Here is a 21,726-nt window from a genome sequence, read left to right on the forward strand (position 1 = left end):
TTTACTGAGCGTTACTGAGGGACACTCAGAGGATACAGCATCATTTATGCAGTGCTCCAATCATTAGGAAACCTCAAACACAAATAAGGAAGATCAAATAAAGTAGGAATAGGACTATGTTCTTTTAAAATGTAAATATCATGAAAGACAAAGAATGCCTGTGGAAAATGTTCCAGATTAAGGAGGCTAAAGACAACCTCTCATCCTAAACCATAACTTGTCTGGCTGGGGAAAACGCTGCAAGGTGTATTGTTATAACATCTGACAAAATGTGGGCGGTGGATCAGATCAGTTGAAATGCTATATCAAAGTAAATTAATTTTTTTAACTTTACTTATTTATCTTTAGATAGAGCTGGGGAAGAGCATAGAGGGAGGGAGAGAGAATCCCAAGCAGGCCTTGCACTATCAGCACAGAGCCCAATGTGGGGCTCAGTCTCACAAACCATGAGATCATCACCTGAGCCGAGATCAAGAGCAGACACTGAGCCACCCAGGTGCCCCTTAAAGTAAATTTATGAAGTTGATTGCTACACTCTAAGTATGGTAGAGAATATTCCTAGTCTTAGGAAATATGCACTGGACTATTTAGGGGTAAAGGAACATGACATAGTATATCCATAAGTAGTTCACAAAACCACGTGGTTCACAAAACAAAATGTATGTGCATGTGTGTGCTACAAAAACAGGAGTGATAAAGCAAACAGGGTAAGCTGCCAACAATAGATAAATCTTGGGTAAATGATTTATGGATGAATTTTATCCTTTTTTTGTTGTTTTGCCACATTTTATAAACTTGAAATTATTTCCAGGTCAAAAGTTTAAAAAAGAGTCTGACATAGAGCTTGCAAATTTGTGTTAAAACAGTTCCCCGGGTGGTACTATCAGTACAATACTTGAGGTATTGTGAAGAACAAAAGAAAACTTCGTGAGAAGCAGGCAAAAATTGATCTTAATTTTAAAAAAGGAAAGCAGATTCTACAAATCAAAGCCCAATTAGCACAAGGTTGATCTTAGCCAATATTCTAGAATAAATTATTTTTATATTATCAATTTTTTTTAATGCTTATGTATTTTGAGAGAGAGACAGAGTGGTAGTGGGGAAGGAGCAGAGAGAGGGAGACACGGAATCCAAAGCAGGCTCCAGGCTCTGAGCTGTCAGCACAGGACCCAACACGAGGCTCAAGCTCATGAACTATGAGATCATGACCTGAGCTGAAATCGGACACTCAACTGACTGAGCCACCCAGGCACCCCTAGAATAAATTATTCTTAGACAGTGTATGTTTCCTTAGGGATAAGTAACTGTGATGATGTTTACAATTATATCATTCCTGGTGAATGAACCTTGTTTGGTTTATTTGATAGGCATATGACAGAGCCTTTTTTTCCTTTTAGCCTTTGGAGTTAAACAGATGCACAGTCAAAAACTGCCACTTAAGTAGCTTTGTGATCTTAGATCAAACTTCTCACTTTCTCAGCTTCCTCACTTATAAAATGGACACAAGATACCTACCTGATACAGGTTGTCATGAAGATTATAGGTGTAATATATATAAAGTTCTCAGTATAATTCTCAAGTTGTGATTAATTATATATTTGTCTTTATGTATTTCAAGGGTTCCCATTTAAGAAAAAAAAAAAGGAATAGACTTTGTTAGCTCTAGAAAGTGAGTAAAGATCAGTGATAGAAAATATGTAAAGGAACATGTTTACTAAGTAAAGCTGCCTTAAAAAAATAGAAATGTCTCAAAGAAAAAAATTGTAAATAATGTGATAGATTTTTAACTTGAGGGACACCTGGGTAGCTCAGTCAGTTTGGGCATCTGACTTCGGCTCAGATCCTGATCTTGCGGCTTGTGGTTTCAAGCCCCGTATTGGTTTCTGTGCAGACAACTCAGAGCCTGGAGCCTGCTTCAGATTCTGTGTCTCCCTCTTTCTCTGCCCTTCCCCTGCTTACACTCTGTTTCTCTCTCTCAAAAATAAACATTACATAAATTTAAGACCTATTTGTACTGATCAGTTTGCAATATATACATGTATCAAATCATTATGTTGTACACCTTAAACTTATACAATAGTGTATGTCATTGTGTATGTCACAATGAACTGGAAAAAAGTTTTTTAAAAACTAGTAGTGTCCACTTTAGAGTGGAGATCCTCACTGGGGTAGATGGTGAGTGACTTATCAGGGATGCCACTGAGGGGACTCCTACCTTCACAACAGTTTAAATTAGATCACCTCTTAGTTCCCTTTTCACAGGAGATTCTGAGATGCCCATGGGAGAACCCTAATTAGTGATTGCACCAATAATCATTAAAAAGCCATGCTCTGCGGCACCTGGGTGGCTCAGTCGGTTAAGCGTCCGGCTTCAATTCAGGTCATGATCTCACAGTTTGTGGGCTCGAGGCCCGCATCAGGCTCTGTGCTGACAGCTAGCTCAGAGCCTGTAGCCTGCTTCAGATTCTGTATCTCCCTCTCTCTCTGACCCTCCCCTGCTCGTGCTGTATCTGTCTCTCAAAACAATTACTCCTTGTGAGGTTATACTTTCCAAGGACCGATTTTTAAAAAAGGAAACTAATCCAGACGTCAGAGACTTCATCAGAGAGGCTTTGGCCCTTACTTTGATCCTTAATAAAGTATCATGAAAAATCCAGAGAGAACTAGACACCTTAAATACATCTGAACTCTCTTCTCAATGACTTTTTAAAATGAAAAATTATAAATCATGGCCATATCTTGTTAACATACTTGAAAATTGTTCAATTGATGTATATGACTAAAACTCTATTTTTTCTCATTAAAATTTCCTGAAGCAGAGAAAAGGACAAAGAGGACTAATTCTTCAGCCAGACTGAAGACTGAAAAAACTGCTGGGTTTTTTCCTTTTTTCCTTTTGGGTTGATTTTCTTGATAAATTTTAACTTTTAAGCAGCAGTTATGAGAATTAAAAACTCTTAAGCCTTTGAAAAGCTATCCATTGCCTACTGTGTTAAGAGGTTAGCTTACTTGAATAGATAATATTGTAAAGCTAATAAAATTAATATCATAGGGTATACCATTAATCTTGGCTCATATGTCTCAAATGGATATACTTGGTCACTAAGGGATCATAGCTGGGAGAATATAATTGGATCAGCAAGGAAAGGGGGAAGAAAAAAACCCTAATTAGACTAGACTTTTTGGACACATCATAGAGGTAGTTTCTCCTTTTGCTGCTGACTGGATGATTTATAAAAGCATTTCAAGGTAGTGCACAACTGTTTAAAACTTTGCTTTCAAAATCATAATGTTTTGTTTTCAAAACTTTGTTTTCAGAATCATAATGTTTCAAAATCATAAACGTTCCTGTGTGTGGAAGCTATAGGCAAAGATTAAAATTGCTACCATATCTAGATATGTTCTAAGGAAACACAAAGACTACTTCTATTCAAGTGCATGATTATTAGGACAGATGAAAGCATCAGCTCTTCAGAAACTATGCATTCTATGTTTCATTTCATGGTGAAATATGTTTAAGGTCAAATAACTTTCTCTGTCTCAGATATTTACCCTTGTGTAGTTATGCATATATGATTGCTGAAACATTGGGTATAGTGCAAAATACTTTAATTGTTTTGATATGAAAACTAGTAATTACTGGTAGAGATACTGGTAGATCTTTGCTTTTTTAAATTTTTAAGGAGGGGTGGCATTTTAAAAACAAAAGGATTGTGTACCTTTTGTCAGAATACTTAAGTATATATCTCTTAGTGTTTCTAGACTTGCATGGTGTGAGGCTTAAAAATCAAGGACTTCAAAAATAAGAACTATTAGCAAATGTTGCTTTTGAAGGAATTTATTTTATCTAAAATTTACTTTTTCTTTACCTCCTTTCATGTAGATTGTAAATCAAGAAAATTATACATTTTAAGGGTTACTTGCTATTATCGAAGCTAAGCCCAAAGCATTCCATTATAGCTCCCTTTGAGCAGAACCCTGTGAATTTCATATTATACTGCATACTCCTGAAACTATATTGACTGGAATTTCCTACAACCCATGTCTTAGAAGGGTTTTATATGCATTTGCCTTGGTGAAGGCAGTAGTTCTTAAAGTGTGGTGCCCGGAACTGCTCAGACACTCTGGAATGGACCCAGCAGTCTGTATTTAACAAGCCCTCCACTTGATGCTGGTGCACTTTGAAAGTTGTTGGCTTTTCCCAAGAAAGAAATGAAAATGTCTAGCTAAAGTATTCTTTGCATTTCTCCCTAAAAAAAAGGCAGCACATGCTGGCAATTCCACTCCTTCTCTGCCTTTATTGGCTAGATACATTTCATCAGACCCAACACATGCTTTCAATAGCTTAAGCAGACCTTGGTATTGCATTGTAGAATTCTGCAGTGCCAATAGTAAAGAACATTATGCCTTCATTCATGTGACTGCTAACCTGCCATGCATGAATGCTCAAGTGATTTCGAGTTCATATCAGCAGGTAAAAAATGTTCAGTAAAATTTAACAGAGAGTAGTGGCCTCTTCAGACAAAACAACAAAATCGAAAATGAAAGCAACACATAACTAATATTTGTATGTTAAATATGCCAGTACCAGCTGGCATAGTAAGTACTGAAATGAGAAATTAATATCAAGCAGGAAATTTATAATCAAATAGTAGCAAGCAATGATAGGAAGAGGAGAGAACTGCCTTAAAACTCCAGTGAGGGCCCAGAATTGGTTTGAGTAACAAAAAAACATATTTTTCTGACTTTTTGGAATATTTTAGTTAATATTTATTAGAGCTAAATTTCAAAGGAAGCAGTTTTACAAAGAAAAATGACTTAAGATTACCTCCCACATTGCTAACCTTTAAGCCTTTAAAAAGCCCTGCTTTCTATCCACATAAAACAACTTTTTACTCGAATCTATATTGCCGACTTGGTGGGAATTTTGTAATATCAAGTAGATCAACATTAGTTTTTCTTTTCAGTCCTACAATGGCTTATCGTTACATTACTCTTATCTAAATGCATAATGTAGTATATATATTACATTAACATACCTGTTATTATAAACTCATATTCTTTTTCAAAAATTTAGGATAGCTTAAAACTACAAGGTATAAAAATTTAGAATCACATACGAGTAAGTTGCAATGAAAAAACTTGAAGGGGCTCTTTGGAAATCTTACTGGAATCTGCATGGAACTGTTTTTTTAATCTTTGGAACTGCTGGTTCATATAGTTGGCTTAAGGACTGTGAAAGGAGCTAGATGGGTAATAGCTCCCTGTATTCTTTAGTGATGATACAGATTACACATTATGTATACTTTCTTCATTTTATGCAGGGTTTTGAAGTACCTGAGTTCATTTTAATAACCTAGGTATATTTGGCCAGCAATGTCTGTTTTTCTTTCTTAATGTATTTGAGTTTGGAGATGAAGTTTATAGCAAAGTCAGTGATTAATATGATAATGTTTTCTTATTTCAAACAGCTAGTTAAAGGCCTTCAGCAAGAGCTGAACCGATTATATTCCCTTTTCTGTTCTCGGAATCCAGACTTTGAAGAAAAAGGGGGTAAAGTCTCAATAGTGTCACATTCCTTGGGTTGTGTAATCACTTATGACATAATGACTGGCTGGAATCCAGTTCGACTCTATGAACAGTTGCTACAGAAGGAAGAGGAGTTGCCTGATGAACGATGGATGAGCTATGAAGAACGACATCTGCTGGATGAACTCTACATAACAAAGCGACGGTAAAGTACCCTAGTCTCTTAAAAGAATTTTAAAAGTCTTCATGGAATTACTGGACTTCTTAGGAGAAAACTGTAAGCTTTTCATGATAATATTCAGAGTACGGAGATTATTAGATAACATGCCTAATAGGCTAGAGACAGTTTTGTTAATTTTCATGCTAATCCCATGCATGTTCCAATACCATAAAATAAATCGCTTTGTCATCATCTTTTTCCTTCCATCTCTTCTTCAGAATTTATTAGGAGTGAAATCTAAAACTTATTCCAAGCTGAGTCACTACACAGAATCTTTATTGAAAATGTTGACCAGTTTGTAATCCTTTGCAATTTTTACTAATCTTAGAGATAGGCCTTTGCCTTTCTTATTCTGAAAAGAATTTTAAAGCCCTTTTTCCCTTGGCAAATGAATTTTTGGCAGATTTATAATAATTTGATCACTTGCAGCCTTCCTGATACTACCTTATAATTCTCTATTACAGTCTTATCTTCATCTGTAGTTACGTGCTTTATCTTCTTTGTCCTCTTAATGCATCACATCAATTCTAATAGGACAGTGAAAAGTCACTCATTTTGATAGTTAGCATCATATAAAAAAAAACCAATTTAGTTGACTAGAACTTTTATTCAGGAAACCTTGGGTTTGTTTTAGTCTCATAGTAGTTGTCTAAGGATTTTATTTAAAATATTAAGTGTCATAGGCTAGATAACTATATTTTATAGTGTCAAAATAATTGATAGTTTTGAAAGAAAATATAAGCAAGCCTCAGAGCAGCCCTTTAGATATAAAATCCAGTAAAAAAACAAAAAGGTTTAGAAAATGAACTACACCTTAAAAAAAAAACCCTTAGTTCCATTACTTATTAAGTGTAAGTAGATACGAAACATAATAATGGGAAAATTTGAATTAACCCAAGTGTTCATCAGCAGAGAAAGATTAATAAACTGGCTGATCTGTATAATGGACAATTAAACAGTTGTTACAAAGATTGAAGTAAATCAGGAGGCAATGAAATGAAATGAAAAGATTCACTACTAAGGGTAAAAAAAAAAAAAAAGAAAGCATAGAACAATGTATATGGTGTGAACATTCATGTGATTTTTCTTAAGGTCTATATGTGTTTGTATTTGCCTCCCACTTCCCTAAAGGGTCCTCCCAAAAGGCTATTAACAGCAGCTGTTATGAAGAGTAGGGCTACTTTTACTAATAGTTTTATAAATGTTTATAGACTGTGGCAGGTGCATGTATCAAATACTGTCAGTAGGGATTAATTTGAGGGATCGGATAATGGGTCGTCATTTTCTTCTTTATACTTTAGTGAACTAGTGAGCGTCTAATATTTATGAAATTGTGAATATAAATATTAGTACATTAACTCCTACTGCTCCTAGGCTGAGAGAAATAGAGGAACGGCTGCATGGATTGAAGGCCTCGTCCATGACACAAACACCTGCCTTAAAATTTAAGGTAAGGAAAGAGAGAGAAGATTTTCCTTATTTATCTCAATTTCTTTTCAAACATCATTTGAAATCTGACATGAGGATTCAAGTGAAATCTGAATTTTTCTTTCAAAGGAATGTATACTGAACACATTCTGTGTGTTGGACATTGCTAGTCTTGGGGTTTTACAAGGAACAGGTGGACAAGATGGCTCCCTGGCCCTCAGGATCTGGAACACAGTGTTATCGGTACTATTAGTAGCCTACAGAAATACATATACATGAGAGAGAGGTGGTAATTTTTCCTGGGAAGGCTTACAAAGGAATGACATTTGTACTTGATCTCTGTAGATTGCCAAGTGGAGGAAAGGAGAAATGCTATTCTCTGTAAAAGCAGCAGCACAACAGCGATGTTAGTAAGGGGTATGACTTCATAGTACCTCCAAGAAACATGAAATCATCTCCAGTAGTGGAAAGAGAAAAATAAAGATAAAAAAATAAAAAGATAAAAAAAATAAAAAAATAAAGATTTGGGAAGTATTTAGAATTAACAAACCTTAGTAACCAGCTAGTTATGGATGATAAGAAAAATAAGTGGAAATGTGTGTATAATGCTTTTAGGGACGGATGGAAAGCTGGCACTTCACTCAGAAGTCTATGACAGAAGCACAAGATGGGGCATATGTGGTTAGTTTGGAGCAGGATAGGCAAAACAGTTTACTAGGATTCATAGGATTCAGGGCAAGGAGGCTGTGGGATAATGGGAAGAGCTAGAAATAAAGAATTTATATATGATATGAAGTGTTTTTGAGCATCAGAACTAGAGCTGTGGTAAAGCAGTTGTTGAGAGGAATAAAAAATGACAGACGTCAACATTGACCTGCTTGTTGGAAAGGACATAGCCTATAGCTGAATAACAAGTAACTCATTTGCAATGTGAAGTGGAGCATGTCATAAGCTCCCTAATACTCATTTCCTTTTGAATGTATACACATGTATTGTATACTGTATCATCTCTTCTTGAAACCTTTTATTACAAGAACTTAACATACTGCTTAAGTAATGGAATGATGTAGAAAATTTTTTATAAGCAGTAAGAATTTTCTTACTGAATCTATCTCTATGACTTACAATTTTTTTTTAATTATGTATTAAAAGCCATATGGTAAATTTATATATACAATATATGAGCATGATTTTTGGAGTGAGTCCTCCCCACCTGGAATTTGAGTTCCATCTCTACCACCATTATTTTTTTCTAAGTTTATTTAATGCAGGGGTGGGGGGACAAAGAGAGAGTAAGAGAGAGAGAATCCTAGCATGCTCCACACTCTCAGTACAGAATCCAATAGAGGGTTTGATCTCGCTAACTGTGAGATCATGACCTGAGCTGATATCGAGAGTTGGACACTTAACCTGCTGAGCCACCCAGGCACCTCTTTACCACCATTATTATATTGATCAATGTGTTAAATATGTAGAATTGATCTGACAGAAAAAGTTAACTCTTGTATTTCATGTCCTGTATTTTTTTTTAACTAGAGAGTATGATCCACCAAGTATATTAGGATCTCAAAATTCAGTATCATATTACTAGAACTTAAACACTATAATTGTGTATTCTTCTAATATATACTCATATTAGTCTAATAGTATGGTTTTTAATTGTTATTTAATTACTCAGAGGAAAAATACAGAAATCTGAAATTTAAAAAGGAATATCTGATGATTGACAAATTAATATTTAGGACTCCAGAGATCTAGAAGGAACAGAAGTCTTTCTGTTAACCAAAAGATGGGTTTACTTTCAGAGTACAGGTGTTAGATCTGTTACAGGTAACCACTAAACTTTAAAAAAATGAAAAGCGGGGCGCCTAGGTGGCTCAGTCGGTTAAGCCTCCAACTTCGGCTCAGGTCAGATCTCACGTTTGTGGGTTCGAGCCCCGCATCAAGCTCTGTGCTGACAGCTAGCTCAGAGCCTGGAGCCTGCTTCCGGTTCTGTGTTTCCTTCTCTCTCTGCCTCTCCCCCTCTCATGCTCTGTCTCTCTTTGTATCAAAATAAATAAAACATTTTTTAAAAGTTTAAAAAATAAATAAAATTAAATTAAAAAACGAAAAGCTGTGGACAAATATTAGTCTGAAAAGTGGGAAAATTTGGTGGTGATCATGAATCTTTACCACTAACAAGTTATGTAACATTAGCCAAATCATTTAACATTTCTGAATTCATCTGTTTACTCATCTCTGGACAAGGAGATTAGACTAAATGTCTAAAGCTCTTTTTCACTTTTAAAATTCTTTGATGGGTGTAGATTTCACTAAATCATTCATTACTCTTAGAAGAACTCCTTTGTGGAGTGCCTGGGTGGCTCAGTCAGTTAAGTGTCCGACTTTGGCTCAGGTCATGATCTCAGGTTCATGAGTCCAAGCTCCCCCGTTAGGCTCTGTTCTGGCAGCTCCAAACTGGAACCTGCCTCAGGTTCTGTGTCTCTCTCTCTACCCCTGCCCGGCTTGTGCTCTTTCTCCCTATCGAAATATATAAACATTAAAAAAAAAAAAAAGAATAATTCCTTTGTGTGTTTGTCAAACTGCATACCAATCATAAAGAAAGAAAAGTTGTTTTATAACAGTTTAACATTTGTGAAATGCTTCACCAAAGCATAAAGCGTTTTGCTAGGATGTATGTGTATTTACATGTGTATATATATCAAGCAGAAAGGGTTTACATAGGGGCGCTTGTGTGGTTCAGTAAGGTAAGCAATAACTCTTGATTTCGGCTCAGGTCATGGTCTTGAGGTTTGTGGATTTGAGCCCACGTTGAGCTCTGTAGTGAGCATGGAGTCTGCTTGGGATTCTCTTCCCTCCTCTCTGCCTCTCCCCTGCTCACTTGCATTCCTTCTCTCTCTCTCTCTCTCTCTCTTTCTCTCTCTCTCTCTCTCTCTCTCTCCTCTCAAAAATAAACTTAAAAACAAAGTGTTTAAAAAAAGAAAGGGTTGGGGCACCTGGGTGGCTCCATTCGTTGAGCATAGGACTTCAGCTCAGGTCATGATCTCACAGTTTGTTGAGTTCAGGCCCCCGGTCGGGCTTTGTGCTGAGAGCATGGCGCCTGCTTAGGATTCTCTGTCTTCCTCTCTCTCTGCCCCTCCCCCAGCTCTCCTGAAAGTGTTCTTGCTCACGTACTCTCTCTCTCAAAGATAAATATTTTAAAAAGGATTTACTTAACTTCTCTTCTATCTCAACTACATTTTGTATCTTTCCCTATCCCTTATTATTTTAATTATCTTAATCCTTTCAGAAATTGGTGTTTTCATCTGTGTCACTCTCTATGATGTCTTTTGTTTTCTATTTTTTAGCTTTGTTTATTTATGAGAGAGAGAAAGCATGCACAAGCAGGGGAGGAGCAGAGAGAGAGAGAGAATATCCCCAGCAGGCTCCACAGTGTCAGCGCAGAATCAGAGCCCAATGCAGGGCTCAGATCCATGAACTGTGAGATCATGATCTGAGCCAAAATCAAGTCGGACACTCAACTCACTGAGCCACCCAGGAAGCCCAGCGACTACCATTTCAAATGCTTTTTCTTACAGTTTTAATTTAACACAAGTTCATTTTCTTCAGTCTTCAGACATGTTGAAGTTACCCAGTCCTTTAAAAGCAAATAAAAGCTTTCTCAAGCCTTCTTTAAAATGAAGGTACCACTTTCAAAACATATATTCATTAATTTGGGAAGAAAAAGAAGAGTCACTTCAAATGCAGTGCAGGGAAGAGGTTAAAGGTACATAAAATTGGAGGCAGGGACAAGTATATATAGTTAAAGTCCAGATGAAAGACCATGAGATGAATTAGAATAATATCTTAGGTGTTGGGATGAGCTGTAAGGATGAATTTGGAATGTCTCCCCCATCGGGATAATGGGATAAATGAGAGCAGTAGGGTGACTTTAGGAGGGAAAGTGTTATGTTCTGTATATAATCCAGTGCTGCTGACCACACTAGTTTTCCAGAAGCCCTCTCCTGTGGCTTCCATGTATACTGCATTATCGTGGTTCTCCTTTCCCTCCTCCTGTTGTAGTCTTTCCTCCTTCCCCTGCTAATTAAATGTAAACAGTGCTCATAGTTCTAGCTAAAGCCCTTCTCTTTTCCTTTTTAATTTTTTTAAATGTTTGTTTATTTTTGAAGGCGAGAGAGAGAGCATGAGTTGGGAAGGGAGAGAGAAAGAGGGAGACACAGAATCTGAAGCAAGCTCCAGGCTCCAATGTGTCAACACAGAGCCCAGTGCGGGGCTCAAACTCACCAGTCATAAAAACATGACCTGAGCCAAAGTCAGATGCTCTACTGACTGAGCCACCCAGGCACCCCTCCTTTTTTCTTTTAAATGTTTGTTTATTTTGAGAGGCAGAAAAAGAACCAGTGGGGGAGGGGCAGAGAAAGAGGGAAATAGAATCCCAAGCAGGCTCCATGCTGTCAGCACAGAGCCTGACATAGGCCTTGATCCCATGACCCTGGGATCATGACCTGAGCCAAAATTAAGAGTTGGATGCTTAACCAGCTTAGCCACCCCGGCAGCCCAAGCCCTTCTCTTCCTCTGTGCGCTTCATAAGCCTTCTCTTGGTTTTACATGCACTTCTGGGATGGTGATACGTAGACTTGGGAGATGACATATCCCATTCTATATTCTTGCCTTAAAATTTCAGCCCCTATTAGGTAAGTTGCAGATACCTCAAACTCATTATGAACAAAAACAGCACCTACGTAGAGTTTCTGTTGCAGTTAATGGAACCGCTGTCTTCCCAGTCGGCCAGACCCAGAGCTTGTGACTTGCCCCTGACTCACCCTCATCTTCATTCAGTCATCTTGATTCCACCCTTTCCTCTCCCATTTCCATTCCTGAACGGGACGTCTTGTCCTGCCTGGGGGTCAAATTATCTCTTGCCTAAACACTTTTCATAGTTTCCTAATTTGTCTCTGAATCAACAGACTCTAAATTTTCCAGTTCATCCACACACTACTACCAGGTTTACTAATAACCTCCTAAAACGTGGGCCAAATCCTGTTCTCCTTCACTACCCATAAAATCAATAAATCAATGAAGTCCTACGTTTTTTAGCCAAATAGTCAAGATTCTGTACATTCTCATTCCAAGTTACATTTTCCTGATGCCCAATTTTTCAACTGTATCAGACTACTTATATTTCCTAAATGGAGCCAGTTTCTCTCCTGCCTCTGCTTAAGTTCACGTGATTCTGTCAGTCTAAAAAAATGTCCTTCCTTCTGGCCCCAGTGACCCAGCCCCAGATGTAGAAATCCTTTTTGTTTTTTATGGCCAATGCAAATGCTTCCCCCTGTGTATCAGAAGACATGAACAGGCTTTTCTCCAGAGAAGACACCCAGGTGGCCAACAGACACATGAAAAGATGCTCAGTGTCACTCATCCTCAGGGGGTGCAAATCAGAACCACAGTGAGGAATTCCCTCACATCTGTCAGAATGGCTAAATGCAAAAACACAAAAAACAGCAAGTGTTGGAGAGGATGTGGAGAAAAAGGAATATTCGCGCACTGTTGGTGGGAATGAGTGGTGCAGCCACTGTGAAAAACGGTATGGAAGCTCCTCAAAAGATTAAAAATAGGATTACTATGATCCAGTAATTCCACTACTGAGTATTTACCTAAAGAATATGAAAACACTAGGGGCACCTGGTGGCTCAGTTGGCTAAGGGCCTGACTTCGGCTCAGGTTATGATCTCATGACCCATTGTTCACGGATTCAGGCCCGCATCAGGCTCTGTGCTGACAGCTCAGAGCCTGGAACCTGTTTCAGATGCTGTGTCTCCCTCTCACTGCCCCTCCCCTGCTCATCATGCTCTCTCTGTCCCTCAAAACTGAATAAACAAAAAAAAAAATTTTTTTTAATAAAAATAAGAAAACAATATGAAAGTACTAATTCAAAAAGATAAACGCACCCCTGTGTTTACTGCAGCAATATGTACAATAACCAAATTATGGAAGCAATTTAAGGGTCCATTGATAGATGAATGGATGAAGAAGATGTGGAATATTACTCAGCCATAAAAAGAATGAAATCTTGCTATTTGCAACCACATGGATAGATCCAGTGGGTATAGTGCTAAGTGCAGTAAGTCAGAGAAACACAAGTACCATATGATATCACTCATGTAGAATTTAAGAAACAAAACAAAGGAACAAAGGAAAAAAAGATAAACTAAAAAACAGACTCTTAACTATAGAGGACAAACTGATGGTTACCAGCGGGGAGGTGGGTGGGAGGTAGATGAAATAGGGGAAGGGAGTTAAGAGTACACTTACTGTGATGAGCTCTGAGTAATCTATAGAATTGTTGAATCATTATATTTTACATGTGAAACTAATATAACAATGTATGTTAGTTATACTGGAATTTAAAAAAACTTCACAATGTGGGAAAAAATGCTTCCTCCTGTGTAAAAACTCTCGGATTTGGAGTTAATTATCCCTCTCTTATAGCAATCTTTCCTTCTGTTCACTTATTTTATTCTGCCTCCCCCACAGGATTCCTCTGCCTTATTGCTCTTTATGAAAGCCTTCATAGCACCAGAATATTACCTCACACAAACTAGCAGCTTGATAAAACTTTGACTAGTGTGTGAAAACACATAATGAAATGTTCGTTCTTCTCCTTTTCTTCTTCTCATCTTTTGTTTCTGTTAGATTTAAGGATAATGAAGTTGCTTCTGAAAATGGATGCTTTTAGAATAATTAATGGTTGGCATATAATTAACAAGTAATGCAGATACCATCTGAACAAAGCTCATTAAAAAAGACATATCTGAAGATAATTTTATTGCTCATATTTTACCATGTATTATGTTATGTCCAAATTCTGAGAAACACTTCCACCAGTTTTAAAATTTAGGATGACTTTATCATTTTAGGTTGAGAATTTCTTCTGCATGGGATCCCCACTAGCAGTTTTCTTGGCATTGCGTGGCATCCGTCCAGGAAACACTGGAAGTCAAGACCATATTTTGCCCAAAGAGATTTGTAATCGGTTACTGAATATTTTTCATCCAACAGATCCAGTGGTGAGTTGCACTTACATTTTCCCCTCAATATTAAATTGTTCATAAAAGACTCTGTATCAGATATATCAAGGTACAACTGAACTAATGAGAACTGCGTTCATTTATCTGATTATATTTTCATAGGTTCATATCTTTAAGACATTTGTATTTGTTTAATTTAGGGCTTGGGAAGTACCTCAGAGATTATCTGTTTATGTTATAGTAGAAGAGCATAATGTAAAACTTTTATCTCTGGACAAATGGTACAAGGAACCTTCTGGACTGTCTAACCATAACCAGTTGTAATGCCAAAAACCCAGCAACCATGAATTTTGAAAATCCCATTTTAATTCCTTTTTTCTCTAAAGCATGCTACCATATTGAAATGTGTTTGATAGACCTTATTTGAAATGTATTAAACATGAAAAAAAGGAAGAATTTATTTTAGCCTGGTGGGATTTTAAATCTGGGGTTTTTTCATTCTCTGTTTACACTGTTAATAATTTTTTAATGTTAACACTCCAGTGATCTTGCACCCAGGTAAACTATTTACTACCAAGTAAGACTTTTAGATGAGAAAAATGCCTCTTAAATCCTTTTGGGGACAAGGCTAGATAGAACTAAATTTAAAAGAAACTATTTTAAATAGGCTTCATTCTCAGAAAATTAGCTTTGTATAATTGTGTAAAGTCTTTTTAAAGATCTTTAGTACCAAGGCATTGATTAAATATTAGAATTTTTAAAATTCTCCATATGTTAAAGAATCAAAAATGCTATCTTTAAGAAATAAATTTCACTGAGAATCTAGTATTAGATTCAAATCCAGATGCACAATCAGCCAAGTCACTCCTGAGACTGTTATCTATATAATGCAGATGATGAAATTTTACCCCCTGAGGTTGTTAGGACTAAGTAAAATATATGTGAAATATATTCATTTTACCCATTGTTTTATAACTTGAAAGTGAACTTGAGTTTGTAGGGGAATTCTGAGTTATCAGTATATACCCTGGTATAATCTTAAACTTTTGTTATATTATAAAGGAGGGTTCCAAAGTCATTTTATTAAGTTATTTTTTATTCATTTTATAGTTTTTCTGTGATTTTTTTAAGTAAAGCTTTTTAAAATAAATTTTATGTCAGAACTGTGTAAGACAGTATTTACAAATGTTGTGTTGTTCCCAAATCCTTGTGAGGTAGGAAGGAAACAGTGGCTCTGAAACCTTGTGACTTGGTAGGTATTATGTAGTTAGTAAGTAACAGAGGCCAGAATGTGAACTTGGGGAGTGCCAATGCCAAGTCCATTCATTGCCTTTTCTGCTATATCATCCCGTCTTCACATTAGACAAATGGTCTTATATCAGCATCTAATTTGTGTTGTTACTATGTTAGTCTATTTGAAAACAGAACTTACTAAGAGCTTCTAAGATACTACAGATTGACCTTGTTTACTCTGTCCTAGTTTACTGTTCATTGCTTCAGCTTTGTTGGTGAGACTAACATAAATCTAATTGTTATATAGATACCAGAACATAATAGAAATGAATCTTGTTTCTCTGAAAAACAAATTAACTGGTACTTTTAGCTTAGACCAACACTAATTGGATTTTTCCATAATCTCATCATAAAGGATATATAATTAGACCAACTATATATTTTATTAATAGTGAACAAATAGGAATGCATGTTAGAAATACCAGGGTGTTTTTTCTTTATTTCCCTAAGGTCTGTTGAGCATGCAATAGAAGAAGAATAAACAGCTTACTAAATTCCAAGCATTGTGCCTTTATGTTGTGTTTCTTTACATTTTTTTTAATCAAGGCTTATAGATTAGAACCATTAATACTGAAACACTACAGCAACATTTCACCTGTCCAGATCCACTGGTATAATACTTCCAATCCTCTACCTTATGAGCATATGAAGCCAAGCTTTCTCCACCCAGCAAAAGAACCTACCTCACTTTCAGAGAATGAAGGCATTTCAACAATACCAAGCCCTGTGACCTCACCAGTCTTGTCCCGTCGACACTATGGGGAATCTATAACAAACATAGGCAAAGCAAGCATATTAGGTAATTTCTCTTATTATTTCTTACCAGTAAATGTAAGTACTTTTTTTAGATAGGCATTAGATTTGGGGTACTTGAAAATACTCTGTATTACAAGACATCTAACATTTAATCCCCATGTTTAGAATTAACTACTCTCTCACTGTTCATATTTGAGAGCTACAAGCCCCACAGGTTCTCTTACTAGGCCGGATCTTGTAGTTTTAGAATATGAGATAGCTGGATTATGAGCCCCTTGAATGGGTTTGTCATTCTTAGTTACAGGTTGCCTTGATATAAAGTGCCACAAGATGGCACTATAAATAGGCTTTTCATTGAGATTTCACGCTGTCATACTCCCAGATTTGATAGCTTTTTATAACATACTTCAGTAGTAAAGAATATCAATAGTAAATATATGCCCATGTCAATAGCATGATTCTTTCATTAAAGTTTTTAATCTTCCCAAATACTAATAAACAAGGATCACTTGAATAAAGTAGAATCATCATTCCTTTGTATGCTATATTCCTACAGTTTGTATAATTCTCATTCTATTCAACACCATTTTTACTTAGAAACCTACAATGTAAATTATAATTTTCCTGTGTTCCCACCCTGGAAAAATATGACTAGGCCTTGGTTCCTCTGCCAATTGGCTGTAGCTGTGGATGGTGCTCTTTAGCGTGGTATGTGGTGTAATTCCAACAGACTGACTGCCCTGTTTTGTGAAATATAGGGGCTGCTAGCATTGGAAAGGGCCTTGGAGGAATGTTGTTCTCAAGATTTGGACGTTCATCTACATCACAGCCATCTGAGACATCCAAAGACTCCATAGAAGACGAGAAGAAGTCAGTGGGCTCGCTTCCCACAACCACTGTGGCAACACAGACCCTTCCACATAGCAGTTCTGGCTTTCTGGATTCTGCATGTTAGTTCCTACTTTTCTTTCCTTAAGTTAATACTGTATCTCTTACAACTTGAGGGGAGGGGAGGATTTAGATACTAACAGTAGCAGTCAACTCTAAAATCTAAAGCATAAATTAGTTTTTTAAAAAAATACTTTTCCTTAGATATATTTTTTTGAGAGAGATAGAGCATGCAAGCAGGGAAAGAGCAGAGAGAATCCCCAGCAGGCTTCACGCTTAGCATGGAGCCTGACACGGGGCTCAGTCTCACAACTGTGAGATCGTGACCTGAGCTGAAATCAAGAGTTGGACGCTTACCCAACTGAGCCACCTAGGTGCCCCTGATTATATTTTTAAGTATAATTCCCAGGTAAATGCAGTTTTACTCTGCATTGGTGAATTAAGAGTTAAGAACATTGATAATCAGGACCTTGTGGCTCAAGGGTCTTAAACATCAAGCATATGACAAATCTCTTTGGGGTAAAGCACTTCTGATTTTTATAAAGTAGTTTTTAAGGATATATATGGTCTTCTCAGCCTTAAAAATTCATGCAATTGCTTCAAACCTCTGCTGTGTATGTTTTTGACACTTTTTAAAAGCTGATATGCCAAAGCCATTCTGCTAAGTCCACAGTTCTACTCATCCAACCAAATTACAAAGACCTGCAGGCATAAATTGTACTGGATCTGCTATGTGGTTTCCAACCCTGTCCCAGCTACCTAATGTAAAACAGATATTCAAGAAATGAATGAATGAATGGATAGTTTTGCTGGACTTAGCATTAGAATCAAGCTCTCTTTAATTTTTTCCAAGAGATTTTTAAGGTTTAAATTCTTGAATACTTGTGAAACTCCTACACATTTAATATATATTTAATCCCAAGGGTCTAAATTTGAGCCTTACTTTTAAGTGTCCATAAAATAAGACTAGTAAGTCCTATTTTCCCTGTGACTTATATAAAGAAATGTGGATTTTGAAACTAGCTGCTTTTTGTAACTATAGCAAATAGGGAAAACTTTCCTTCCTTTCTCTATAAATGTTTAAACAGATTTTATTTCAGACATTTGTTGCCTTGTTTTCTTGCTATGTCTGCTACTCTGAGTTTTAAAGTGACCAGTATCCATTGCCATCCATCAAACATACTTAAAAAGGAAGTTCAGATGTGGTGGTACTGGAAGCTGGATCTTTCTCCGCAGTTAGCCCCACTGCAGGAGCAATTATCCTGGACATTTCTGAGTTGGACATTTCTCTTCAGACCAAGAGCATTTTTTAACTTAATCCTATTTATGTGAGACTCTGAGGACTAAAAATTTTATAATTGTAAGCCTTTTGAACACTGCCTAGAAAATTCATTTTAGACTTTGATATTTGTGTAAATTCATTTTTTCATTTTCTTATTGCTAACTGAAGCTTTCACTTCTCCTTAATCAGAAATGGGGCTGTAGAAATACAAAATTCTGTTGTGACATGCAGAGATCACAGCTCTAAAGTTTCTGAGGAAAAATAGTTTCAAAGAATTTTGTAAGGTGACAGGTAAAGAGTCACAATTCCTTGTTATGTTAATTCATGTGATGCTAGTAAACATTAGGGTGACTGAGTGAATGAGAAGAATGAAGTGGAATTTGAGCCCCCACAAAAGGGTAGTAAATAAAGAGAGAATCCATAGGATCCAAGGGAAGAAAGCTGTTTTTGAGTTATTTTTACTATTTAACACAGTAATTTCAAAATGGTAACAGAGAAATCTATTTCTTCTTTCAGGACAACAGGTCATAGAGGTGCTCAGCTGCATTGCCTCATTATATTTTGATAGCTTAACACAATACATTTTCTGTCAGTTTTGCATATAAAGTCTTTGTTGATCCTAATGGTAAATTCCTTGTTGACTGTAGACTCCGGTAAATATGAGCTAATCATGAGTCTCACTCACATATATTTATCTCTAGACATAGATGTAACTGTTAAAATTAAACTACGGTAGTGGAATTTCATCTTTTAAAACAGATTCTCAAGATTTGCCTTACTAATTGTTAGACTTTTGCTTCAATAATCCACTCTTCTTTGTAATCCTGATTTGGACATTTCATATGTCATAGTTGCTATATTATGCACATAGTGGCTATCTCTTGCAAATCATAAAACTTTTCTTCCTTAAGCCTTCTTTCCAGGATTTGGTCATTGTGATTAGGTGATTCTGGCTTCCTTCCTTTCTTCCTTCTGCTCACATTGAATCCCTCAGTTCTTGATAACCTTTATTCTGAAGCTGACGACTTCAATTCTCTTGCTTTTTGAGGGTAAGATGGACACAGGCCTTGAATTCCTGACCCATTAGGATTCCTCTCTTTGAAGAGTATGTGTTGTCCATTGAAACCGCTTGATTCTCACCAAGTTGAATATTGATAGCTATTCTTCTTAGATAGCTGTTCTTCATTTCTTGTGAAAAGTCCAGGCTTATTTACAGTGGTTTTATGGTTTCATTTCTTGTACTCCCTTATGTTTGTAACATATTATGAAAAGAAAATACCTGTTTCTTTTAGCATTGTTTTGCCTCTAGGTTAGAACTTAAATGAGCTATTAATTTCAGGGATATCTGGGTGTTAACAGAAAATGACATTGTATTTCAAAGTTAATGATGCTTACATTTTCCATGAAAGAGCTCTTCATAAAAACCAAAGTGTGTACTTCTTTATGTATACTAGGTTTAATCAGCATATTTGGGAGTGTTGTTCTAACTTTTGGCCACTACATCATGTTGTTCTAACTTTTGGCCACTACATCATGGTAACCATCAGCCAACACTTTACAGCATCTTGTGTTTTTTTTTTCACAGATTTCAGACTTCAGGAATCGTTCTTTAATCTCCCACAACTTCTTTTTCCGGAAAATGTAATGCAGAATAAAGATAATACCCTCGGTATGGTATATGTCAGGAATAGCATTCAGAATACAATAAAAATTATCTACTTACAGGTCTTCTCACTGAAAAATTGCATCAGTTCTTCTATAAGATCAGCTTGAATGTTACCATTATAGACTATTTGATATGTATTTTCTTCCTATATATTCTAACCTTAAATAGTACTGGTCATGAAACCCAAGTGTTGATTAGTCACTTAATGTGCTAAAATGATACTCCTATGTGTTCTTACAAAGAAGGAACCTTTTAGAGAGGGGAGAAAAGCATTAGGTCATTTTCCTTCTTTATTATCCCAAAAGCTTCAAAGAGGTTCACTGTTCTTTACATGTAAGCATTTAGATATAAAGTTTCATAGTGTAAGAAATGTAATTATTCCTAGTTAGTTCAGGCATCAGTGCCATTACTGTTAGGGCTATATTTGTGCCTTAGCTGCTGCTATATGATTTCAACACAAATATTTATGTTCTTTAAGAAGGGTAGGTTTGCATTTAAAAACTATTATTGGACACCAAAGATATCTTTAGTCTCTAAATTTTTAGCAGATTCTAAATGTACCAGTAGGATTAATCTTATTTTAAAAACATTTTTATCATTAACTTTCATTCCTTTTTCCACAGCTCCTCTATCTTTCCTTTTTTTTTTTTTATTATTGGATTTTTGTCTTTAACAAAAAATGTTACAGGTTTTTCCTTGGGTTTTTAGCCACATTGAATTTTACAGCTTCTCTATGTAATTGCTAATTTCCATACATGTTTTCTTCTGTTTTCAAAAAAACTTGATAAAAACTCCAAAACAGTATTTTAATATATCAAACTGATTTGCATTTTTATGTTCCCTAGCAACAGTTTGTGTTGATGTAACTTCATGAATTTCCCTTAAGGAATGTGCTCTCTCTATCCCCTGCTCATGTAAGAGTCACATCCATGAAGAAATTACTTGACTTTTTTTTTATATTTAATTCAGCAAAGAGAAGTTAATCCACTCGTTTGTCCTGTGTTCAAGTAGCCCTTATATGTACGATCTTAACACCACCCCAGCCATCTAACTACACCAAACTGATCCGAATGGTAATATGTATATGGCTTCTACTTCTCTTCCTTTGCCTTTTTGCATTTAACAGTCATTTATTAAATGTTTACCATGAGCCAGAGTACCAAGATAGCCACTAGAAAAGATACCAAAACGAAACAGACTTCAGCACTGCCCATAAAGATAGTAAATGCTAGTGCAGAAATTGAGCATTTTCTAGAGAATATATATTTACCTAGAGGAGAGGTAGATAGCTACATAAATATTAATAGTATATGGTATGTGTGATGAGACACATAACAAAGGTAGAAGTAAAGGACTCTTGTCAGTTCTACGGAATGAGAAAATGCTTTCACCTAGAAAAATTGTAAAATGCTCTATGGAGTTAAGATTTGGACATGCAGAGATGAAAAGACATTGCAGGGAGAAGAAACAGCATAAGCAAGACACAGGGTATGTAGAGGTATGTATGTGGTTAGTTTTCTTGAGAAGAACCAAGGATGAATGGAAGATAATAGTTCTGAATATGATTGGAAAAGTTTCTTTAACTAGATTGTAGAGGGCCTTATCCTGGAGCTTTCTGTATTCAAGATTTACC

The 21,726-nt window shown here is 36.2% G+C and overlaps 1 protein-coding gene across 5 annotated transcripts in view; it reads left to right on the forward strand.

The window, feature by feature from the left end:
* DDHD1 (DDHD domain containing 1) overlaps positions 1-21,726 on the forward strand; it is a 99,876-nt gene that overhangs the window by 72,528 nt on the left and 5,622 nt on the right. For 3 of the 5 annotated variants that reach the window (XM_029951513.1, XM_029951512.1, XM_029951514.1), the window contains 6 exons: positions 5,472-5,734; positions 7,124-7,199; positions 14,098-14,247; positions 16,048-16,300; positions 17,016-17,207; positions 20,013-20,096. In XM_029951513.1, the coding sequence (XP_029807373.1) occupies positions 5,472-5,734; positions 7,124-7,199; positions 14,098-14,247; positions 16,048-16,300; positions 17,016-17,207; positions 20,013-20,096 (1,018 nt within the window). The remainder of the gene's footprint in view (positions 1-5,471; positions 5,735-7,123; positions 7,200-14,097; positions 14,248-16,047; positions 16,301-17,015; positions 17,208-20,012; positions 20,097-21,726) is intronic. The other 2 variants (XM_029951511.1, XM_029951515.1) reach the window with 1 other exon arrangement.

This window comes from Suricata suricatta, chromosome 9 (assembly GCF_006229205.1).
Source record: "Suricata suricatta isolate VVHF042 chromosome 9, meerkat_22Aug2017_6uvM2_HiC, whole genome shotgun sequence".
Taxonomy (NCBI): Eukaryota; Metazoa; Chordata; class Mammalia; order Carnivora; family Herpestidae; genus Suricata; species Suricata suricatta.